This window comes from Melospiza georgiana, chromosome 5 (genome assembly GCF_028018845.1).
Source record: "Melospiza georgiana isolate bMelGeo1 chromosome 5, bMelGeo1.pri, whole genome shotgun sequence".
Taxonomy (NCBI): Eukaryota; Metazoa; Chordata; class Aves; order Passeriformes; family Passerellidae; genus Melospiza; species Melospiza georgiana.
Window position 1 is genome coordinate 42,421,300 of NC_080434.1, and position 19,453 is coordinate 42,440,752.

Genomic DNA, 19,453 nt, shown 5'->3' on the forward strand with positions numbered 1-19,453 from the left:
AGCCTGGCTGCTTGCTCTGAAGTGCTGCATTATGGAAAACAGAGCGCAGAACAGATAAACCCCTCACGTGACACGGTGTTTTGTGGGCTGGGCACTGCAAGCTATGGGAAGTTGGCACCGTGGGCACCACAATGTGACAGTGTTCCAGCTGGGTTTCCCTTGGATGCTGTGCTTGGCAGCTGTGCCAGCTGGAGCGGTTTTTGGAATTGGAGTGGGTGTATGATTTTCCCACTGTTGTGCTGCCCTGGGGTTGGCATACTTGAGAGTGCCTGAAGACACAGGAAGGGCTGGTTTGTGGACTTGCAGCCGTGGCATTCATGAATTCCAGCCAGAGGAGAAGGGCTGGAAGTTTGCTGTTGTAGGGGAAAGTGCCCTGGTACATCATGAGTGCAAAGCAGGAGTGTTCTCTCCTCTCCATCCACTGCATGCTGCTTGCTCTAGCTGGGTTTGTGGGGCAGGGAGCTCCCTGTATGTTTTTGGGAAGAGTGGGGGAACAGGGGTGCTCCTGACTGTTACAGGGACACAGGAACCGTAGCACGCAGCTCACTGTGTGCACCACGAGATGTTCCTCACTGATGTTCATTGCTGGAGTACTGGTATGGATTTGGGAGGAGCCAAGTATCCTGCAGCTGTGACATTTTACCTGTCAAAAATCCCTGGCAATGTTTTGTTTTACTGTCCTAAGAGGAAGTAACAGCTTTGGATTTTGTGTGTGGAATAAGAACCATGGACATTTACTGACCCATGTGGTTGAATGAATTTTTCACTTGGTTTTCTGGTGATTTCTCCCAGCCCTACACCACAAGAATAAATTTTCAGGGTTCCTGATGTATCTTATCCAGAGAAGCGGTGACTCTACAGGCGAGGATGGTTTGTGGGAGGATGCTTTCCAAAATGGAGCTGGAATTCCATTGGCCATATAGTGAAATCACAGAATGGGTTGGCTTGGAAGAGACCTTAAAGACCACCCGTTTCCAACCCCCTGCCAGGGGAAGGGACACCTTCCACTAGAGCAGGTTCCTCCAAGCCCCATGCAGCCCTTCCTCGAGCACTTGCAGGGATGGGGCAGGAGTTCTGGCTGCACTGATGGCAGTGTGTCCTTGCAGAGCCCCTCCTGGCTGGCCTCGGGCCACTGAGCTCCCTGCACGGCCGCGTGGAGCAGCAGCTGAACGAGAGCCTGCGGCGCCGCCGCCACGCCGGGGACAGCGACCACAACATCGAGGTGCTGCTGGGGGTGGACGACTCTGTGGTCCGATTCCACGGCAAGGAGCACGTCCAAAACTACCTCCTGACCCTTATGAACATCGTGAGTATCCTTTGGGAGCTGGTGGGAGCTCTTTGTCGGAGTGCCAGGTTTGGGAAAAACAGCAATGGGATCGTTCTGACTGCTGCTGGAGAAGGTTTTCTGGTTTTAAGATGTTCCTTTGATTCATCTTTTTCGCAGTAGTTTCCTTCCTAGGGCACATTCCGAGAGTATTTCCAATAATGAGGAAATAGTTGAAAATAGTAAGGGGAAAAAAGTAAACTTAATTCATTTCTAGTAATTCTGAGCTTCTCTCACAACACAGCTCTGGAGAAAAACTGATTAAAGCATAAATATCTAGAGGAAAAGGAGTTCTAAACCCTCAATGGCTCTCTGACAGAGTAGACCTTCTGGTAATGCCAGTAGATCTGTCTTAGATACTGTGGCAGCATAAGGTTGTACAGGAAATGAAAACAATCTCTTAAGGATGAGGATAAGGGACTAATTATTCCCACAATGATTCCCATTAATAATGATTTTATGGCTGTAGGAATGATTGTTATCTATTTTACACTCTTTTATTCCTGGAATAATTTAAAAATTATTCCTTGGGTTTTCAGAGCTTCTAAATTTGAGAACTTAGAATCTAGGAGGAAAAAAATGATTCCTGTATGAAATTTAACCCAACCAATATGATGTTTACCAGAACATCACTCAGAGAATCATCTCCTTTTTTCCCACATACACCGTGGAACATCAACATTAAATCTCCATTACACGTTACTGCAGAATATTGTCCTTAGGGTTTTGAAACCTTTTCAGTGAGCAGCAGGGCTGATCCATGGCCCAGACCACTTCCAGGTTTTTCACATGCCTGCAGCTCCATCTGCTGGGGCTGCCACCCTCCTGCCCAGAGCCATCCAGAGAATGGGATAAAATGGGGGCTATGGGGAAATCTTGGAGACTTGAAATTTAAGGTCAACTCCAGGGTCCTTTTCATCTCAAGGGAAGTCATTCCAGTGTCTAGAAAGCTCCCCTGTTGTCTACTGGCACAAGGGAAGTTGTGAACACTTATCCTGGCCCAGCTCTTTGTGGGAGCAATGCTCTTTCATTGATGAGGAGAAAATAAGAGAGGAATACCTGACCTTTAGGATGATTGCTTCACAGGACAGGCAGCCTGAGCTCTGTGCTCATTCTCTGTCCCACTGCCCTGCTGACTCTGCTCTCAGCCTCAGGGATTTCAGGTTTAAACCATGGGCTGAAATCCTTGTGCCAGGGCCCACAGTCTGGACAGCTCCCAGTGACCTTTTTCCCTGAGGGGAAGTTCTGTTTAGCCTGACTGAAAAATAAAACAACCCTCTAACTCCTGCTCAAACCCATGAACCTCTGAACAGGGGTGTTTATTTCTCACCAGTTGCCCATAATATAATATTTATTTTGTTTTTAGGGGAATGAGGAGCTTCATTGAGGACCTGCAGATGTTTCACACTCTGGTGCCAGGATATTTCTCACCTTCCCAGACACAGGGAAGGGCCTCAAGAAGGACAACTTTTGGCCCATCTGCATAATTCTGTTTTTCTAACTTCCCTTCCACAAAGCCTCTTTTTAGTACAGAAGTGACCACAGATTTCTAACAGATCTCAAAAAAGCAGGGCAGCAGTATAAGTTGCTCCTAAAAAAATACTCTTCAAAACAAGAAGCACTGGAAGTGCTCCAGGCCAGGCTGGACAAAGCTTGGAGCAACCTGGTCTAGTGGAAGGGGTTCCTGGCCATGGCAGAGGGGTGGAATGAGATGAGCTTTAAGATGCCTTCCAGCCCAAAACAGTCTGGGATTCTGTGATTGTACTTGAAGTCTTTTCCCCAATCCCCTTTTCTTTGAGCTCTGATCCATGAAACATGAGGAGGCTTGACATGTGCTTCCCAAAGTTCCATGTGAAGAGGGGGTATGTGATGACAAGAAGTGAATCTACACTTTCCGCTGAGCAAATGATCTGAGATTTGAATCCTCTTCTGAGGACTGTAGTGGTACAGGCACTTGAAAAAACATCTCCGTGGCCTTGGAAGTTCCCTTGGTATCATCAGTGGGTTTTTCTTCCTTTTTAATATTTCCACTTTTTCCCCTCAGGTGAATGAAATTTACCACGACGAGTCCCTGGGCGTTCACATCAACGTCGTGCTGGTCCGAATGATCATGTTGGGGTACGCCAAGGTGAGTGAGCCGCTTCTCCCCGCTCCTGCCCCGGGCAGAAAATGCAGACCCTGCTGAACAGGCTGCCCCTGGGAGCAGCGGGGTGTAAGGTGTGGCTCTCTCAGTCCATCAGCCTGATCGAAAGGGGGAACCCCTCGCGCAGCCTGGAGAACGTGTGCCGCTGGGCCTATCAGCAGCAGAAGCCGGATCCCAGCCACGCCGAGCACCACGACCATGCCATCTTCTTAACCAGGCAAGATTTTGGGCCCGCTGGTATGCAAGGTAATGCAGCTGACCCAGAGCAGAGCTCTGGGCTCGGTGTTTCTTGGCTGGCATCTGCCAGAAAAGAGGAAAAATTTGGAATTGCATTGTGACCTCCCTGCCTTATTCATTCTGCAAGTGGTTTCAAAAGCAAGGAGACCTTGCCATGAATCCTTGCCGTTTATATCCAACCACAGATTGATTTTCTTTCTTGAGAGTTGTAAATAAATACTTCTTAGCTCTCTTCAAACTCCTGTATGTGCAGGGATCACTGGGAACCTCAACGCACATGGCATTCCACTCCCTTTATTTTATTGCATCTTTCAGCCCAGATTTCCATATATTGACATCCCAGCCACTCTGAGGCCTGCATCCATCCTTTGACCTCAGAGAACTAATGATAGTGGGCAGGAACTCCCAAAGTTTGGCATGTGTCAGAGCAGGCACTGCTCAGGATGAGGAGCCAGGCAGGCTGCCCTGGCCTTAGAGCAATGTTAGCTTTTCCTGAGGAAGTTTTCTGGGGGTTCTCATTTAAAATCCAAGTGCTGAGCACAAGACTCAGCCCTGATGTCTCTCTGTAGGGTATGCTCCTGTGACGGGCATGTGCCACCCGGTCCGGAGCTGCACCCTCAACCACGAGGACGGGTTTTCATCAGCCTTTGTTGTTGCTCATGAGACTGGGCACGTGTAAGTACCACTTTTACCATCAGATCACACCAAAATGCTGTGCTGCACTTCCTGCTTGCTCCAAGCGTGTTGGATTTGATGGCTCTGTGGAAGCTCTCCTGATTTTATTTCCACCCCCCTGGGAATGCAGTAGTGGTTGAAGAGAGGGAGAGACAAGTGAGGGAAGGAATGAAGGGGAGGAAGGGTGAACTTGTTTTCTCTGGGGTGAGGGAAAGGTCAGGAAGGGACCTGGGAGGTCCAGGCAGTGACAGCAGGAGTGTCCTTCACTGCCTTCACCTCAACTGGCTGTGCTGGTGGTGGGTCAGATTTGGTACCTGTTCCAGAGCTGTTTCCTTACAGTTGTTTTTGCAGTAGCTCTGAGGGGAGTTCTTTGTTGCAGGCTGGGCATGGAGCACGATGGGCAAGGGAACAGATGTGGGGACGAGACGGCGATGGGCAGTGTCATGGCCCCCTTGGTGCAGGCCGCCTTCCACCGCTACCACTGGTCCCGCTGCAGCGGCCAGGAGCTCAGGAGATACATCCAGTAAGGCCTCCCTGGTGCAGCCAGGCTCTGATCCCTCGTTTTTCAGACCCTCTTTCCCTTCAAAGCTCTTTTAGAAGAGCTCTGACCCATGAAGGCTGTGTCCTCACACGGTCCATAGCCCATCCACTCAGGGTGAAAAGTCTGTGGAAAGACCCCTCTAACTCCAGTGGGATTTGGAAAAGGCCTCAGATTGTCACAGAATCCCAGATCTGTTTGGGTTGGAAGGGACCTTAAAGCTCATCTCATTCCAAAGCCCCTGCCATGAGCAAGAACCCCTTCCACTAGACCAGGTTGCTCCAAGCAGGCACCACCAGCCTGGCCTTGGACAGTTCCAGGGATAGGGCAGGAATTAAGAGTATACATCTTCTCACAGTATTTTTTTCTGTCTCTTTTTCCATAGCTCTTATGACTGTCTTCTCGATGACCCCTTTGAGCATGACTGGCCCAAGCTTCCTGAGCTGCCAGGCATCAACTATTCCATGGATGAGCAGTGCCGCTTCGACTTTGGTGTGGGCTACAGGATGTGCACAGCTGTACGTCCAGACACGGCGAGGGCGTGGGGCCTGGTGGGAGAGCTGCAGTGCCATAATCATTGGAGAGCAGTTAATGCAGAATTTAGAGATCTGTAAAGACCAGAGGGATATTTATGGGGGAAACTCAGTCCTCTGGGTCCTGCAGAGCAATGGGAAAATGAGTGGCAGCATGGTCCATGTGGCACACACTGGTGAGAGCAATTCCAAGAAAGAAAAGGAAAAAAAAAATCTTCCTTTTGTCCCACTTCTGGGTGTCTTCTTTCCTCTTTTCACTAGCCCAGGGCTGGGGGATGCAAGGAATAATCACTGCCCTGAAGATGACAGGCTCATTGGGGTGTGTGAGATGGAATCTACGGAGTGGGTTGGATCCTTATCCAAAAAGTATAAATAAAATAACTGATACAAATAAATTATAATCAAAAATACAAGACTATTATCCAAAAAGTACAAGCCATCTCGTGTTCTGCATTTGGTCTCTCTGTGTTTTTCAGTTCCGAACCTTCGATCCGTGCAAGCAGCTGTGGTGCAGCCACCCCGATAACCCCTACTTCTGCAAGACCAAGAAAGGGCCTCCCCTCGATGGCACCGAGTGTGCCCCAGGAAAAGTGAGTCTGGCACTCTGTTTGTCTTGGGGAAAAACCAACAGTTTCCTCCCTTTGGGCTGAAGGGCACAGAGGGGAGCAGGGAATTGCCTGGCATTCCTGGGGTGAAGCGAGACCATGGGGAAAGCTGTGCTTTCCCACTGGGATATTCTGGGAGCTGTACAAGGTTTTCTCCAGCACATTTTGGACATAGAGATTCCAGCTGAGGTGCAACCTGTTCTGTGGCCTCTTTGTTAGGTTTTGGTTCTCATCTGAGAACCAATTTAGGTTCTGGTCTCATCTGCAAAGTTTCCATCAAGTGCCTTTAGGAATTCAGGGAAGCAGATGATGCTGTTACTGTGGGATGGCTGCTCAGAACTCACTGTCCAGACACCCTGTGGCAAATGTTTGTGTAGACTGAGGATTAGTGCCTGATTTTTCCCTTTAATATCCCTATTAGTGGGTGTCCTGCTGCCAATCCATTTTGAATTATGAAATTTTACTCAGATACCTGGGTTTTTGTAGCAAATTCCTTTTATTATGAAATACAGGAGAGCCACTTGTACAATCTGAATGTGCCCCAGGCAGCAGCAAAATATTGCTGTCCAGTGCTTATACATTTGATTTGTGGATTGTGTCTGTTCTCACCTGTTTGCTGCCCCAATTCCCTCAGTGGTGCTACAAGGGTCACTGCATGTGGAAGAACACCAACCAGCTGAAGCAGGATGGACACTGGGGAGCCTGGACCAAGTTTGGCTCCTGCTCACGGACCTGTGGAACCGGGGTTCGCTTCCGCACGCGCCAATGCAACAACCCAATGTAGGTGTGGGAGCTGCACCCACCTGGGTGTCCTCAGAGGGGCCACTTGGAATGGCATTTGGGTTTTGGGTGGACATTCTGTTCAAGCCCCTCGAAATGGGATCATTTGTGGAGAATCCAAGAATTCCATAGAATTATAGAATCCCAGACTGGGCTGGCCTGGAAGGGACCTTAAAGCCCATTCCATTCCTCCTCCTGTCATGGGCTGGGACACCTTGTGCTATCCCAGGTTGCTCCAAGCCCTGTCCAGCTTGGCCTTGGTCACTTCCAGGGATGGGGCAGCCTGTGCCAGGGCCTCTGCACCCTCAGAGGGAACAATTTCTACTTCTCCCTGATGAAAATCTCTGGAATATTTTCTTCTCCCAGGCCCATCAATGGAGGTGACGATTGTGCCGGGGTGAATTTTGAGTTCCAGCTGTGCAGCACCGAGGAGTGTCCCAAGCACTTTGAGGACTTCAGGGCACAGCAGTGCCAGCAGCGCAGTTCCCACTTCGAGTTCCAGGGCAGCCGACACCACTGGCTGCCCTACGAGCACCCCGACCGTGCGTCCTGCTCTGGGCCTTTAGTGACTCTTGAAAGGGTTTGAAGCCATTCCCCTTGGCCTGGATATCTCAGGGGCAGGCCCACAACTCCCAGAAAAGCAAATGAGTTGGTTCCCTCCCCATCCGTCTGTCTGTTATAGCTGAAAATCAATAGTTTTGCCTTAAATCCAGACTTTAATACCAAATTCCCTGCTCTGACTCAAGTTTTTGCATTTTAGCCCCAAACAATCAATTTCTCTCTTATTTATCCCTAAAATTGGCAGTTTTGACCCTAAATCAACACATTATATGTAAAAAATAACAGACTTGCCCTAAATCCCTGATTTTAACCTGCATTTTCCCTACTCTGACCCAAATTTGCCCTTCTTGTTGCCAAAGCCCCAATTTTCCCCCCAAACATGCCCTTTTATCCTTAAAGTTGACATTTTTGCTCCAAATTTGCAAAATTGTGTCTCAAAATAACAAGTCTTGCCCTAAAATCCCCCATTTCCCCCCAGGCCCCCAGTTTAACCCTAAAATTCACCTTTATTACTTCAAATTGCTTGTTTATTCCTAAAATGGATACTTCTTACCCCAAATGGCCACATTGTGTCTCAAAACCACCAGTTTTGCCCTAAATCCCCAGGTTTCTGCCCGAACCATCCCCATTTTCCCCCAAAATGCCCATTTTCCCCGAAAGATTCCCCACAATGCACGCGTTCCTTCCCAAACCGTTCCATTCCCCTGCTCTGCCCCCATGCTCACCCCCAGACCTGCCTGTCCCTTCTCGCTCCTCGCTCCGTCGGTGGGACAGCTGTTGGGAACACACCTGGATCACTGTCCTCCCTGCAGCCCTTTGTTTTCCCTGGCTCCACAGCTGCCAAGAGATGTCACCTGTACTGCCAGTCCCGAGAAACGGGGGATGTGGCTCACATGAAGCAGCTGGTGCACGACGGGACTCGCTGCTCCTACAGGGATCCCTACAGCATCTGTGTCCGTGGGGAATGCGTGGTGAGTGGCACCTGCTATGGGGACACTCTGGGGACAGCTCATGGGGACAGCTCATGGGCAGAGAGAGGCTTTGCAGATGTCTCTGAATTCCCTATTTGCAGCATTGTATTCCTCTGATTCCTTGAGATGTAAATTAAATTAGAGACCAGCACTGACCTGTTCCAGGGAAATGTTCTGCTTGTCTTCCCCTCATTGTGCCTTATCATAGAATCCCAGACTGGTTTGGGCTGAAAGGGAACCTAAAGACCATCAGTTCCACCCCACTGCCATTTCTTTCCACTAGCCCTGGTTGATCCAAGCCCCATCCAACCTGGCCTTGAGCACTTCCAGAGTTGGGGCAGCCACAGCTTCCCTGAGCAACCTGTGCCAGGGCCTTAGCACTGTTACAGGACAGAATTCCCTCCTAATATCCAGTCTTGCCCTTTTTTTCTGCAGAAAGTGGGCTGTGACAAGGAGATTGGCTCCAGCAAGGCTGAGGACCAGTGCGGGGTGTGCGGTGGGGACGACTCCCACTGCCGGACCGTGAAGGGGACCTACACCCGCACTCCCAAAAAGCTGGGTAGGAATAACAGCTGCCTGCAGCTGGCTGGGGCTCCTGCTGTCTCTGGGGTTTGTGGGACACTCACACACATGAGATAACGCCATCATCATTGAAACCTTGGGAATAATGGGTGTAACACCATCTCATGAGGCCCATCTTTGAGCCTGTTCAGGATAAGCTGCTGTCCATCGGCCCCTGATTGTGGATGGATATGGAAGTGATGGAGGTGTTCAGGGAATGCTGATAGATTTTCCCTAGCCTGGGTAACCTGGTCATTAAGGAGGCTAATAGACCTCTTTCTACAGGGAAACATGCAAGCCAGAGGTGCTCAAAAAGAATTTGAGGTTCTAGAAAACAGTTTCTGCAAGTACCCAACTCAGACTCCTGCCTGGATTATCTGACTTCCATGGACTGGTTGTCTTGCCTAGATGTGTCCAAATCTGCTGTAAATGCATTTGTCTGTGATGTAATTTACATCTTTTGCTTGTAAAGAGCATCTGGGTGACCCCCAGTCAGTGGAATGGCCAGACTCAGCTCTCAGGACACTAAATCCAGGTGTTCTGTTTAAGGGAAGACCAGAGGAGCCTTTCCCTTACCCAGAGGAGCTCACAGTGTTTCCCTTTCTGGGGCAAAGGAGGCTCAAAACATTCTGGGTAAGTGCAAGGCTTGTAGGGAGAGAGGCATCCCTGGGAATGGCAGTTCCTATCATCCTGTAGACACACACAGGTAATGCTAAAGCAGGCAAAATCTTGATGTTCCCTGTGCTCTAAAGGCAATGGAGGAAAAGATTGGAAATGCTGTTGGGCACAGGTACTGGTCAGCCAGGCCTGTGATCTTCCCTATTCCCAGCTCTTCTGTTCCTTCACTTGGATTTTTTCAGGAGCAGTAGTAGACTGCCTGCCAGTAGTAGAGCAGACTGCCAGTACATCCAGTAGTCCCAGAATCCAGTGATTTTGGTTAATTGAATCTGCAGTTGTTAAAAGAAAATAACAGAAATATGAAAATACCATGCACTCAGAGAACCTTGGGAGCTCTTGATCCCTAGAAGGGATTCTAGTCTTTCTAATGGCAGTGCTTCCTTAATTTTACACTAATTACCTGTGATTTGCACTGGTAAATAATTGACATTGAAACTAAGAACATTTTTATTTGGGAACAGCTTTTTATTTTCACTGCAGACATGTCCATCGGAAAGGGCAGTCAGTAAGTTCCAGTCCAACAACCTGGCTGAGGACTGATTTGGGAAAGTAGTGAGAAAGACTTGTGCTTGTGCTGAGGAACACAGGAAACATCTCTGTACCTGAATTGTTGATAGATCCTGCTTGGAGCAGCGTGGCCATAAATATTAAACTGATCCCATGTGGGAAGTGGCAAATCCCTCTGTAACTGGTGTCCCTTCTCTCCCTGGAGAAGAGCCCAGGGAAGGCCTGTCCCACCCTGCTTATCCATGACTGCTGGATGCCCTCTCCTGCAAGCAGAGCTGGGCATGCCCTGCCCTCCTGACCATGGCTGTTCCTTTCTCTTTCCATCCCTGCTGCCTCCACTGACCCTGCACCTGCCAAAGGGTACCTTAAGATGTTTGATATCCCTCCTGGGGCTCGACATGTGTTTATCCAAGAAGATGAGGCCTCTCCTCACTTTCTTGGTAAGTGTTTTTCTGCTCAAATTTGAGAAGAAACACAGGGGACTCAGGCCAGAGAATCTGAGGGATGAGAGAATCCGGTGAAGGGGTTGGGTAAATTTGGGCTTTCCAAATTGCATGGTCAGGGCCTAGTCCTGCAGTCCTACAGCTCAGCAAACAAACATCTGCTCATTTGAATTCTCCAAAATGTTAAACTGGCCCCAGTTTGCACGTGTACTAACCAAGGATTGTGATAACTCACATGAACGTGGGAACTCCCAGGGTGAGTCTAATTCAGTATCTTTTAATTATTCCTATGGTGCATTGCAAAAAGCTGTACGGAAGAACAGTGGGTCTTTGAACTGAATGATCTTTAAGGTCCCTTCCAATCCAAAGCATTCTGTGATCTCAGCTCTTAATGCATTGGCTTCTAATTGAAGCATTGTCATCGTCATCATCACAGTCCCCACTGTACCTGGCTGTTGAGGTGTGCTGTGGAAGCCCAAACCCAGGCAGTTCCACAGGCCTCCTATTCCTTAGCTCTTCACTTACAGATTTTAGCATCACTTATGGATTTTAGCATCTGGGACACCCTAACCTGTGTGCACAGGGCAAAGTAAAATGTGATGAAGATCTGTTGTTTTCATAATCTGATGGAAATACCCCTCCCCGTGCCACCCTGATTGCTGCCAGTGCGGGGGAGGCACGACAGGCTCTGCTCTCACTCCTCCCAGCAATCAAGAACCAGGCTACAGGACACTACATCCTGAATGGCAAAGGGGAGGAGGCCAGGTCCCGCTCCTTCATCGATCTGGGCGTGCAGTGGGAGTACAGCATCGAGGACAACACGGAGACGCTGCACACGGACGGGCCCCTGCACGATGCCGTGGTGGTGCTGGTGGGTGACGCGCTGAGCTCAGCCTGAGAGACCATCCAGAGCCGGGCCTCGGTGTCTGTACCTAGCAGAGGGATCTGTACCAGCATTGGGTTTATGTTTGCTTGTTCCCAGATCATTCCCCGGGAGAACGACACCCGATCCAGCCTGACCTACAGGTACATCATCCACGAGGATTCGGTGCCGACCATCCACAGCAACAACGTGCTGCGGGAGGACACGGACACCTTCGAGTGGGCCTTGAAGAGCTGGTCCCAGTGCTCCAAGCCCTGCGGTGGAGGTGAGCTGGGGATGAGCACCTGTAGCAAGGGACAAACTGCCAAAAAAGGCAAGGAGGAGGGAATGATTTATATTTTTAGCAGTGGTTTGTTATTTTAGGGCTCAGGCTTAAAATACCTGAAGTACGTGATTGTTCCCAGGTGTCACACTTGCAGCCTAGGAAGAAAAAGGCTTCTTTTGGTGTTTAAATTCAGACCCCAAAGCTACTTTGGATGCCCAAACTCAGGCATTGATGCTCCTGAGCATTCCCTGCACTCATGGTCTGTCCATGGCTCTTAAGCAAATAATAGGGAATGCAAATTCCAAAATACCTGTCCTGTAAACCCATTTACTAGGCCAGAAAACTCTATTTAAGCCAAACATTCTAACAAGGACCTGATTCTCCCAATTCCTCTGATGTGTTCCCAGGGTTCCAGTACACCAAGTACGGATGCCGCAGGAAGAGCGACAACAAGATGGTTCATCGAAGCTTCTGCGAAGGCAGCAAAAAGCCAAAGCCCATCCGCAGGATGTGCAACCTGCAGGAGTGCACAGAGCCCCTGTGAGTGTGAGAGCAGGGATTGCTCCTTCAGACAGGAGTAGTCCCGGCCAGATCGGATGGGATGAATCTGAGGGCATGCTGACAGCTTGCTAGCCTGCAGTTCCTGACTGTGGACTGTAGAGGGGAGTTTGTACCTGTGCAAGCATGGGTACTAATCTGATTGGGTGGTTGTGGTATATATATTTATTTTTATTTATAGTATTTAATTTATTTATATTTATTTATATGTGTATTTTTATATATAAAATCATGGGGTTGGGAGGCACCTTAAAGCTCATTTCTTTCCAGCCCCCTGCCATGGGGGAGGGAATTTTTCCACTAGATGAGCTGGCTCCAGGGATGAGGCAGCCACAGCAGGACAAAAAGATTAACAGCTGACGGTGTCTGACTCCATTTCCCTTGCCAGCTGGGCAGCAGATGAATGGGAGCACTGCACCAGGACGTGTGGGAATTCTGGCTACCAGCTGCGCACGGTGCGCTGCCTGCAGCCCCTTGCGGACGGCACCAACCGCTCGGTCCCCGCCAAGTTCTGCAGCGGGGCTCGCCCCGAGAGCCGGCGCTCCTGCAACCGGGCACCCTGCCCCGCGCCATGGAAGGCCGGGCCCTGGTCCCAGGTGGGCAGCACCGGCCTGGCCCAGCAGCCATGGCTGGCACAGGGGGACTCGTGCCGAGTGCTGTGCCACAGGGTGCCCTGAGCTGTGCCCTCTGTGTCCGGCAGTGCTCAGTGACGTGCGGGGAGGGGACGGAGAGCCGGCAGGTGCTGTGCCGCGCCGGGGACCGCTGCGAGGGGGAACGGCCGCAGTCCGTGAGGGCTTGCAAACTCGCTCCCTGTGACGGTAAGGGAACGCTGCAATGGCTGCAGGGGGGGCGTGATTGCTCCCTGGGAGCACCGTGCTGGCAGAGGGGTCACTCACAGGGGGCAGCCTTTTCTCCCGTGTTCAGTCCAGCAGTCTCAGGGTGTCACAGCTCCCCACGCTGGGGTCTGTGCTGTACACGTGCTCACACAAGGTTTAACCACATGGGCCCAAATCGTGTTGGCACAGGCTGGGGCCAGAGGTGAAGGTCAATTCAAAACAAACCCTGCTTGACCTCTAAATCTCAGGTAAGTTCTGCAAGCTGCCAAGTAAGGGAATAAAAATACACAAACGTGGAACCAAGAGCATTAATGAGGTTCGTGGGAATCCGTTACATTGTTTTCATTGAATTTTTATCAGGTTTTGAAGCTTTTTATGACAACAATGGATTTCTTCCTGGATTATTCATTCTGTAGGACTGGGGGTTTATTGGGGTTTTAACTCCCTCGTGGTGCCCCTGACACTACTCAGGAGCTGGTAGGAAAAGCAGTTAACCTGCTGGAACTGGAGAAGCATAACCCCAAATCTCCACACTGTGGGTGGAGTCATGGAATCTAAACCAGCACAAATGGATGCTCCAAAATGAACCATGAGAGGACAGGACCAAATGAGGGTCACTGTCACTATGGTGAGGCAAAAGGAATTGTACCTCTAGCCCAGAATTCCACGCTGAGGCTGGGATAGACTCACAGTGCCTCATGGAACACGGGTATTCCCAGGCAGAGCTGCTCCTTTTACCCCAGGTTTGTCAGGAACCCAGCAAGGGTTCTGAGGAAGCTCAGCAGGATCAGGACAAGGACATGTCTGCATTCCATAGGATTTGCTATTTATAGCCCTCATCCCCCAGCCCCAGTGGTGACCATGTGGGTTATTTTACTGAGTTCCTTGGAACTGAGCTGATTCTCACCCACTCTGAGCTCAGGCTCCAGTGGATATTTTAAAGCCGGAGAAGGCGGTGGCTGGATGTGCTTCCAGCCCATGGTGAGGCGGCCCCTGTGCCCAGGTGATGACATCTTTCCCTGCAGAAAGCTGATTTTGGTTCAAACCTTCCAGAAGACCCTTTGGAAGTTCTTTTTCCTGAGCAAAGGGATGCAAATCCCTGCCTTTAAGGCACCTCAGGTGTGACCCACTGTTACAGCTTTCCATCGTTTCTACAGATCCATTTGCTTCCTGAAAAACAGCAAGCCTGATCTGAACAAAACTTCATCTTACTCTAACTTTTTATTTTAAGGCATCTCTGAGGGCTATTGCTTGGGATTTAATTTCTGTGAAGGAAGCTTGCCTTGGCTTTAATGCTGCTGATGGATGATGTCCTCTCAGGCTTGAAGGGAAGGCATTAGGGTGGGTAGGACATGCCAGTGTGCGGGGGAGCTCTGGGAGGTTGGCACTGGGAATTGCTGTCTGTGCTCCTCTAAAAATGCCACATGTCAATGTTTCCCAAGTGCCCATCAGTGGGTTCCCATCCCCGGGACATGTGTTTTACAGATGAGCCCTGCCTGGGAGACAAGTCCATCTTCTGCCAGATGGAAGTGCTGGCCCGGTACTGCTCCATCCCTGGCTACCACAAGCTGTGCTGCGAGTCGTGCAGCCGGCGAAGCAGCAGCTTCCCACCGCCCGGCGGGGCTGGCACCGAGGGGGACGCAGCGCTGGATCTGGGCAGCCCGCCCAGGGCCCCGACGGTGCCCACGCCCGCGGTGCCCGCCCGGGCGCAGCTCCTGCCCGGGAGCAGCTCTCCAAGCCGGCTGCCTTGGGAAGCACAGCAGGCGGAGCGGCGCACGCCCCCATCCAGCCCCGAGCCCCGAGGTGCCGGCGTTCCGCACTGGAGAGCTGCCGTGGCCGGCAAGACTTCCCGGCCGCCGGCTCTCCTGCCCCAGTCCCCTGCCAACAGCAGCAGCCTCAGCTCCGGTCGTGCCCCGGCGCTGGCCGCGGCTCTGCCTCCGGTGCCAGCGGGGGCTCCTGCGCCAGCCAGGACCCCCGGGAAGGGCGAGGGGCGCACAGGTAAGCGATGGCCTCCGAGGGCCGCCCCTGTGGAACGGTGAGCAGGAAGGCCTGTGCAGGACAGCCGTGGAAAGGGGCTGCTTGGCACTCCGTGTGCGACTCCTCGACCTCTGGACTCTGCGGAGCGTGCCCCGGGCAGGGCACTGCAGGGCACGGGTCGCCCCTGTAAATACAAAGGACAAGAAGTGCTGGTTCACTTTCTGGTGCTCCCGGCCTCCTCCCACCCCTCCTTTCCCGGCCAGCTGGGACACGCAGAGGAAACACTAAAGGAACCTTCCTGGCCAGTGAGTGGGAGTCGCTGAGGGCTCCATCCAGCTCTGGGCACAGAAGTTAGCCCTAACCTCAGCAGCCCTGTGGTTCTGGGCTCTGAACACCCTCATGGTAGGAGATGCCCCACTGCAGGCAGGACCAGGCATGGACACTCAGTGAGACACCTGCCACAGACCGAAGGAACCCTCGGGACTCGTGTCTCCCTGGAAACAGACACCATTGCACGAGCACCACTGCAGCTGTTGGGTAAATGCAGGAAAGCAGCATTGTAAGAGTTCTGTGCTGTCCCACAACTGTTTTCCTGTATTGTTCCAGTGCCAGGTACCGGCCATCAAGTTCTGCCCTATGAGCATTCCAAGGGCTGGTGTTGAAAGCAGTTTCAAGATGGATTTCGAGGTGTGAGAGATAGTTATATTTCCAACGTGGATCAGCTCCAGACCTCCCTGCCCACGGCGCATCTGACTGCAATAATTAATTTATGTCCACCCCCACCTTGTCCCAGCCCAGCCGGCCGGGCTCTCCCTGGCACAGCGCTGTAAAGTACTTGTCTATAGGAGTGAGAACTGCAGATATTTATTAAAAGTGGGTTTCTTGACATTGTTTTGTGTACTAAATATGTATGCTGGGGGCACGTGACTCTTCCTTTTGCCAAGATCAAATCTGGAGATGGAATTAGGTGCTGTGTAATATGCATATTGAAGCTGCTCAACTGCTGTGGAGAAATTGTTGATCTTATTCTTTAAAAAAGGGTTTTTATCACAGGTCTCTCTTGTTTCTCAGTGGTGATGAAAGTTTCATGTGCAATCGCTGCTCCCCTGTAAGAAGTGCCCGGGATGGAGCCATTTAATGCTGTGAGGGGATGGGGGCCCCAAAGATACAATTCTGGCAACATCCTGGCGGCCCTGTGGGGTGCCCCGGGGGAAATAAGGGTGGCACTGGCCATCAGCAGAGGCTTCAGACGTGACAGTAAAACAAACCTTGGACATCCCGAGGCTTTCCCTGCTTTCACTCATGTGGCAGCGTCTGGTTTTGGCATTTTTGTTTCCTCATCTTTTAGCCATTTCCATCCCAGGCAGGACCTTCCCCGACTGGAAATAAAAATTAAGTATTTTAACGGGATTTTGAAAAACGGAAGTTTTGCCATTGGAGAGTGTGATGTACGGGAAAATTGAGGGAGAGGAAGGAGAGGATCAGATCTCGCCTGGCAGCTGTCAGATGAGCCGCACCTTACTGGTGGCAGGGAAAAAGTCGCTGTTTGAATCTCCCTAAGCTCCCAAGGCACGGAGGGCAGGAAATGCTGAAGGCAGAGCTGGGAGCGCACGGTCAGTGCCACCTCCTAGGCCAGGTGCGTTCGTGGGGCCGCCCGAGGAGGGACAGAGAGGCGGCCGCTCTGGCTTCCAGAACACCGGGGGCACCCGCAAAACACCGCTGCCGCCGTTCTCCCGGCAGGGCCCTGGAGCCCCGGAACCCTGGCGGGGGCGCCGCGCTCGCGCCGCGCTCCCTGTCCGCCAGAGGGCGCCCTGCGGGATCCCGGCCCCACACGGCAACTCCGCGCCCGCACCGGGGAACGGCCGCGATCCCGCACCCGGCAGCGCCCCGTGCCCGCGGCCGTCCCGGGCCCCAAACCGATCCCGGGCCCGGTGCCGCTTCGATCCGCCCGACGGGGGAGAGGCGGCACCGCCCAGGACCCCTCGACAGACCCCGGCAGGGCCCGAACGCCCCATCCCGGCTCCGGCTGTGGGCTCCATCGCCCGCTTACGGTCAGCGTGGTCCCGGCATCGTAGCAGGAGCGGGCATCGAGCCCAGGCTGGGCTTTGCCGAGTCTAAAGCCCAGTCCGGCCGAGAGCCGCGACCCTCCCGCCGGGGCAGAGGCAGCATCGCCCCTCGAGCGGGCACCGGCAGGACTCGGTCTCACAGCCCCGGTCCCCAGTGGCGGCCCCGCCGCAGCGCTCCGGGCTCCGAGCGGTCCCCGCCACACGGAGCCGGGGCTCACACAGCGCCGAGCGAGGGTCCCGGGACAGCGGTACGGGGCCACAGAGTGCGGGCACGGGATGCTGCAGCGGGGCCGCGGCGGCGGCCGGGGTGCGGATCCGAGCACTGCTGGGGTCTGCCGAGGTCCCGGGCGGTGCCGCCTCTCCCCCGTCGGGATGATGGAGGTGGCACCGGGCCCGGGATCGGTTTCGGGCCCGGGGCGCTGCCGGGTGCGGGATCGCGGCCGTTCCCCGGTGCGGGCGCGGAGCCGCCGTGTGGGGCCGGGACCTCGCAGGGCGCCCTCTGGCGGACACGGAGCGCGGCGCGAGCGCGGCGCCCCTTCGTGACCACGGAGCAGCGGTGCGGGGGGCGGGGCCAGCACAGGTGTGAGGGGCGGGACCTAAAAGAACGGGGGGGGCGGCGCCGGGCGGCACAAGGGGCGGGGCCAGGGCTCAGGTGTGCAGGGCGGGCAGAGCTCAGGTGTGCGGGGCCCCAGGTATGCTGCGCGGGCGAGGCCGAGTTGATTTAGACCTCGGAAATCGCCTCGATCGCCATTTGCTCACTCAGAGCACGGTGCGGACGGGAGCCCTCTGTGCGGGCTCCACAGGTGAGGCGCGGAGGCTTCAGCCTCCCTGTTTTGCGCAGAAAAGAAGAAACCTCACAACTTCGTAAAAGTTGTAAAGCTTGGTATGTTTATTACAGCGCTGGACGCGTGTGGAGATTGCTCTCCTCAAAAAAGGCATGCATACCTCTGAGAACTTCAGGTCTTTTTTTATCTCTCTCTCAAATACATATGCATACAGTTTCACAATAGGTTCATACATATTCATTTTTATGGGTTTCGTGTGACTTTTACTACTAGTTTCTTTTTATCAGAAAGAATTCCTAGGTCAGGTTGACTTGCCCTTACAGCAGTCCCTGCCTCTCTCTATCATCTTCTGTCTCCCCCGCTTTATCTCTGTCCTTCGCTGAAGTAACTTCACTGAGCTTAGGCCTTGCAGTCTAGCTAAATAACTATGGTTTCTAACCACAGACTCAACTCAAAAATGTACATTTCACCTAAATTAAAATGGATTTCTATCCTGGAAAATTTTCACTTTGCTTCATCCCCTTCTTCCCCTCTCTCTACCCCCCCTTCCTTCTCTGCGTATTCCCTTTCTTCCTCGCCCTGAAACGCTCCTTTCCTCTCCTCCCAAACTGGACCCACTCCCACTGCTTCCCATCATGTCCCCCTTCTCCGCTTCTCCCTTCTATTCCTCCGCTCTCCACCGTCCTTTTTCTTCCCCTCGGCCTTTCCCTTCCTCTCCCGCTTCCCTCCTCACTCCGACCCCTCTCCCTCCCCGTCCTCACCACCCCCATCTCTCCGGTCTCCCCTCTCCTCCTTCCCTCGCAGCCGCGGGGCTTGGGGTGCCGGGCATTAATAAAGCCCTGAGGGCCGGAGGCCGGCGCCCCCGCCCTCGCTGGGGTCCCCACACGGGGCCGGAGCCGCTGTGCGGGTCCCCCCATTGCAGTGCAACACAGCGCCCCGCACCGCCGGGGCTCCGGCTGTCCCAACAACCTGGCAGCAATTCCCATTAATCCAGGAGTCCCAGTGCATCACCTGTGCGTTATCTCAGTAAGTACAGCTGAATATTCACCCACTTCAGTGGCAGGCACTTGGCTGAAATACAGACGTTTATAATGCACTATTTTCTGCTATTTTCTGAGAGATTTATGTTTTCCTGGCATTGTTTCAATATACTTGAACTGGGTTCTGCTCCCTATCCTAAAGAAGAGCTTGGATATCATCTGTGATGCGGCTCTAGTTTTTGAAGTTACAAACAAGTTTTGAAGTTTTGAAGCCAACAGACAGAAATAAATGTTTGGAGAAATTAACACAGAAATAATTGCATGCTTCCCAGTCCCTGCCCAGTACACCCCAGTTCTCTATTGGGAGCCTAAGTCCTGTTCTTATCATAAAAACTCCATTATTTCATATAGTTATGTTTTATAGAAAAGCTTTGCAGGGAAATTGCCTCTCCCAGCATCAACAGCCACCCTCAGCACATCAGCAGCCCCACAGGAAATGCCACCTAAAAATGCCACTTAAAGCTTAAATGACACAAAATGAGTAAAA

The 19,453-nt window shown here is 52.4% G+C and overlaps 1 protein-coding gene across 1 annotated transcript in view; it reads left to right on the plus strand.

The window, feature by feature from the left end:
• The window catches only part of ADAMTS3 (ADAM metallopeptidase with thrombospondin type 1 motif 3), a 55,121-nt gene extending 38,745 nt beyond the window's left edge, over positions 1–16,376 (plus strand). Inside the window, exons 5-22 of the mRNA XM_058024132.1 lie at positions 1,107–1,306; positions 3,369–3,452; positions 3,557–3,713; positions 4,274–4,379; positions 4,759–4,902; positions 5,303–5,435; positions 5,927–6,040; positions 6,690–6,835; positions 7,202–7,377; positions 8,234–8,367; positions 8,803–8,926; positions 10,473–10,553; positions 11,264–11,427; positions 11,539–11,704; positions 12,112–12,244; positions 12,651–12,858; positions 12,963–13,080; positions 14,584–16,376. Of these exons, the coding sequence (XP_057880115.1) occupies positions 1,107–1,306; positions 3,369–3,452; positions 3,557–3,713; positions 4,274–4,379; positions 4,759–4,902; positions 5,303–5,435; positions 5,927–6,040; positions 6,690–6,835; positions 7,202–7,377; positions 8,234–8,367; positions 8,803–8,926; positions 10,473–10,553; positions 11,264–11,427; positions 11,539–11,704; positions 12,112–12,244; positions 12,651–12,858; positions 12,963–13,080; positions 14,584–15,137 (2,942 nt within the window). The 3' untranslated portion in view covers positions 15,138–16,376. The remainder of the gene's footprint in view (positions 1–1,106; positions 1,307–3,368; positions 3,453–3,556; positions 3,714–4,273; positions 4,380–4,758; positions 4,903–5,302; positions 5,436–5,926; positions 6,041–6,689; positions 6,836–7,201; positions 7,378–8,233; positions 8,368–8,802; positions 8,927–10,472; positions 10,554–11,263; positions 11,428–11,538; positions 11,705–12,111; positions 12,245–12,650; positions 12,859–12,962; positions 13,081–14,583) is intronic.
• Positions 16,377–19,453: the final 3,077 nt, after the last annotated feature.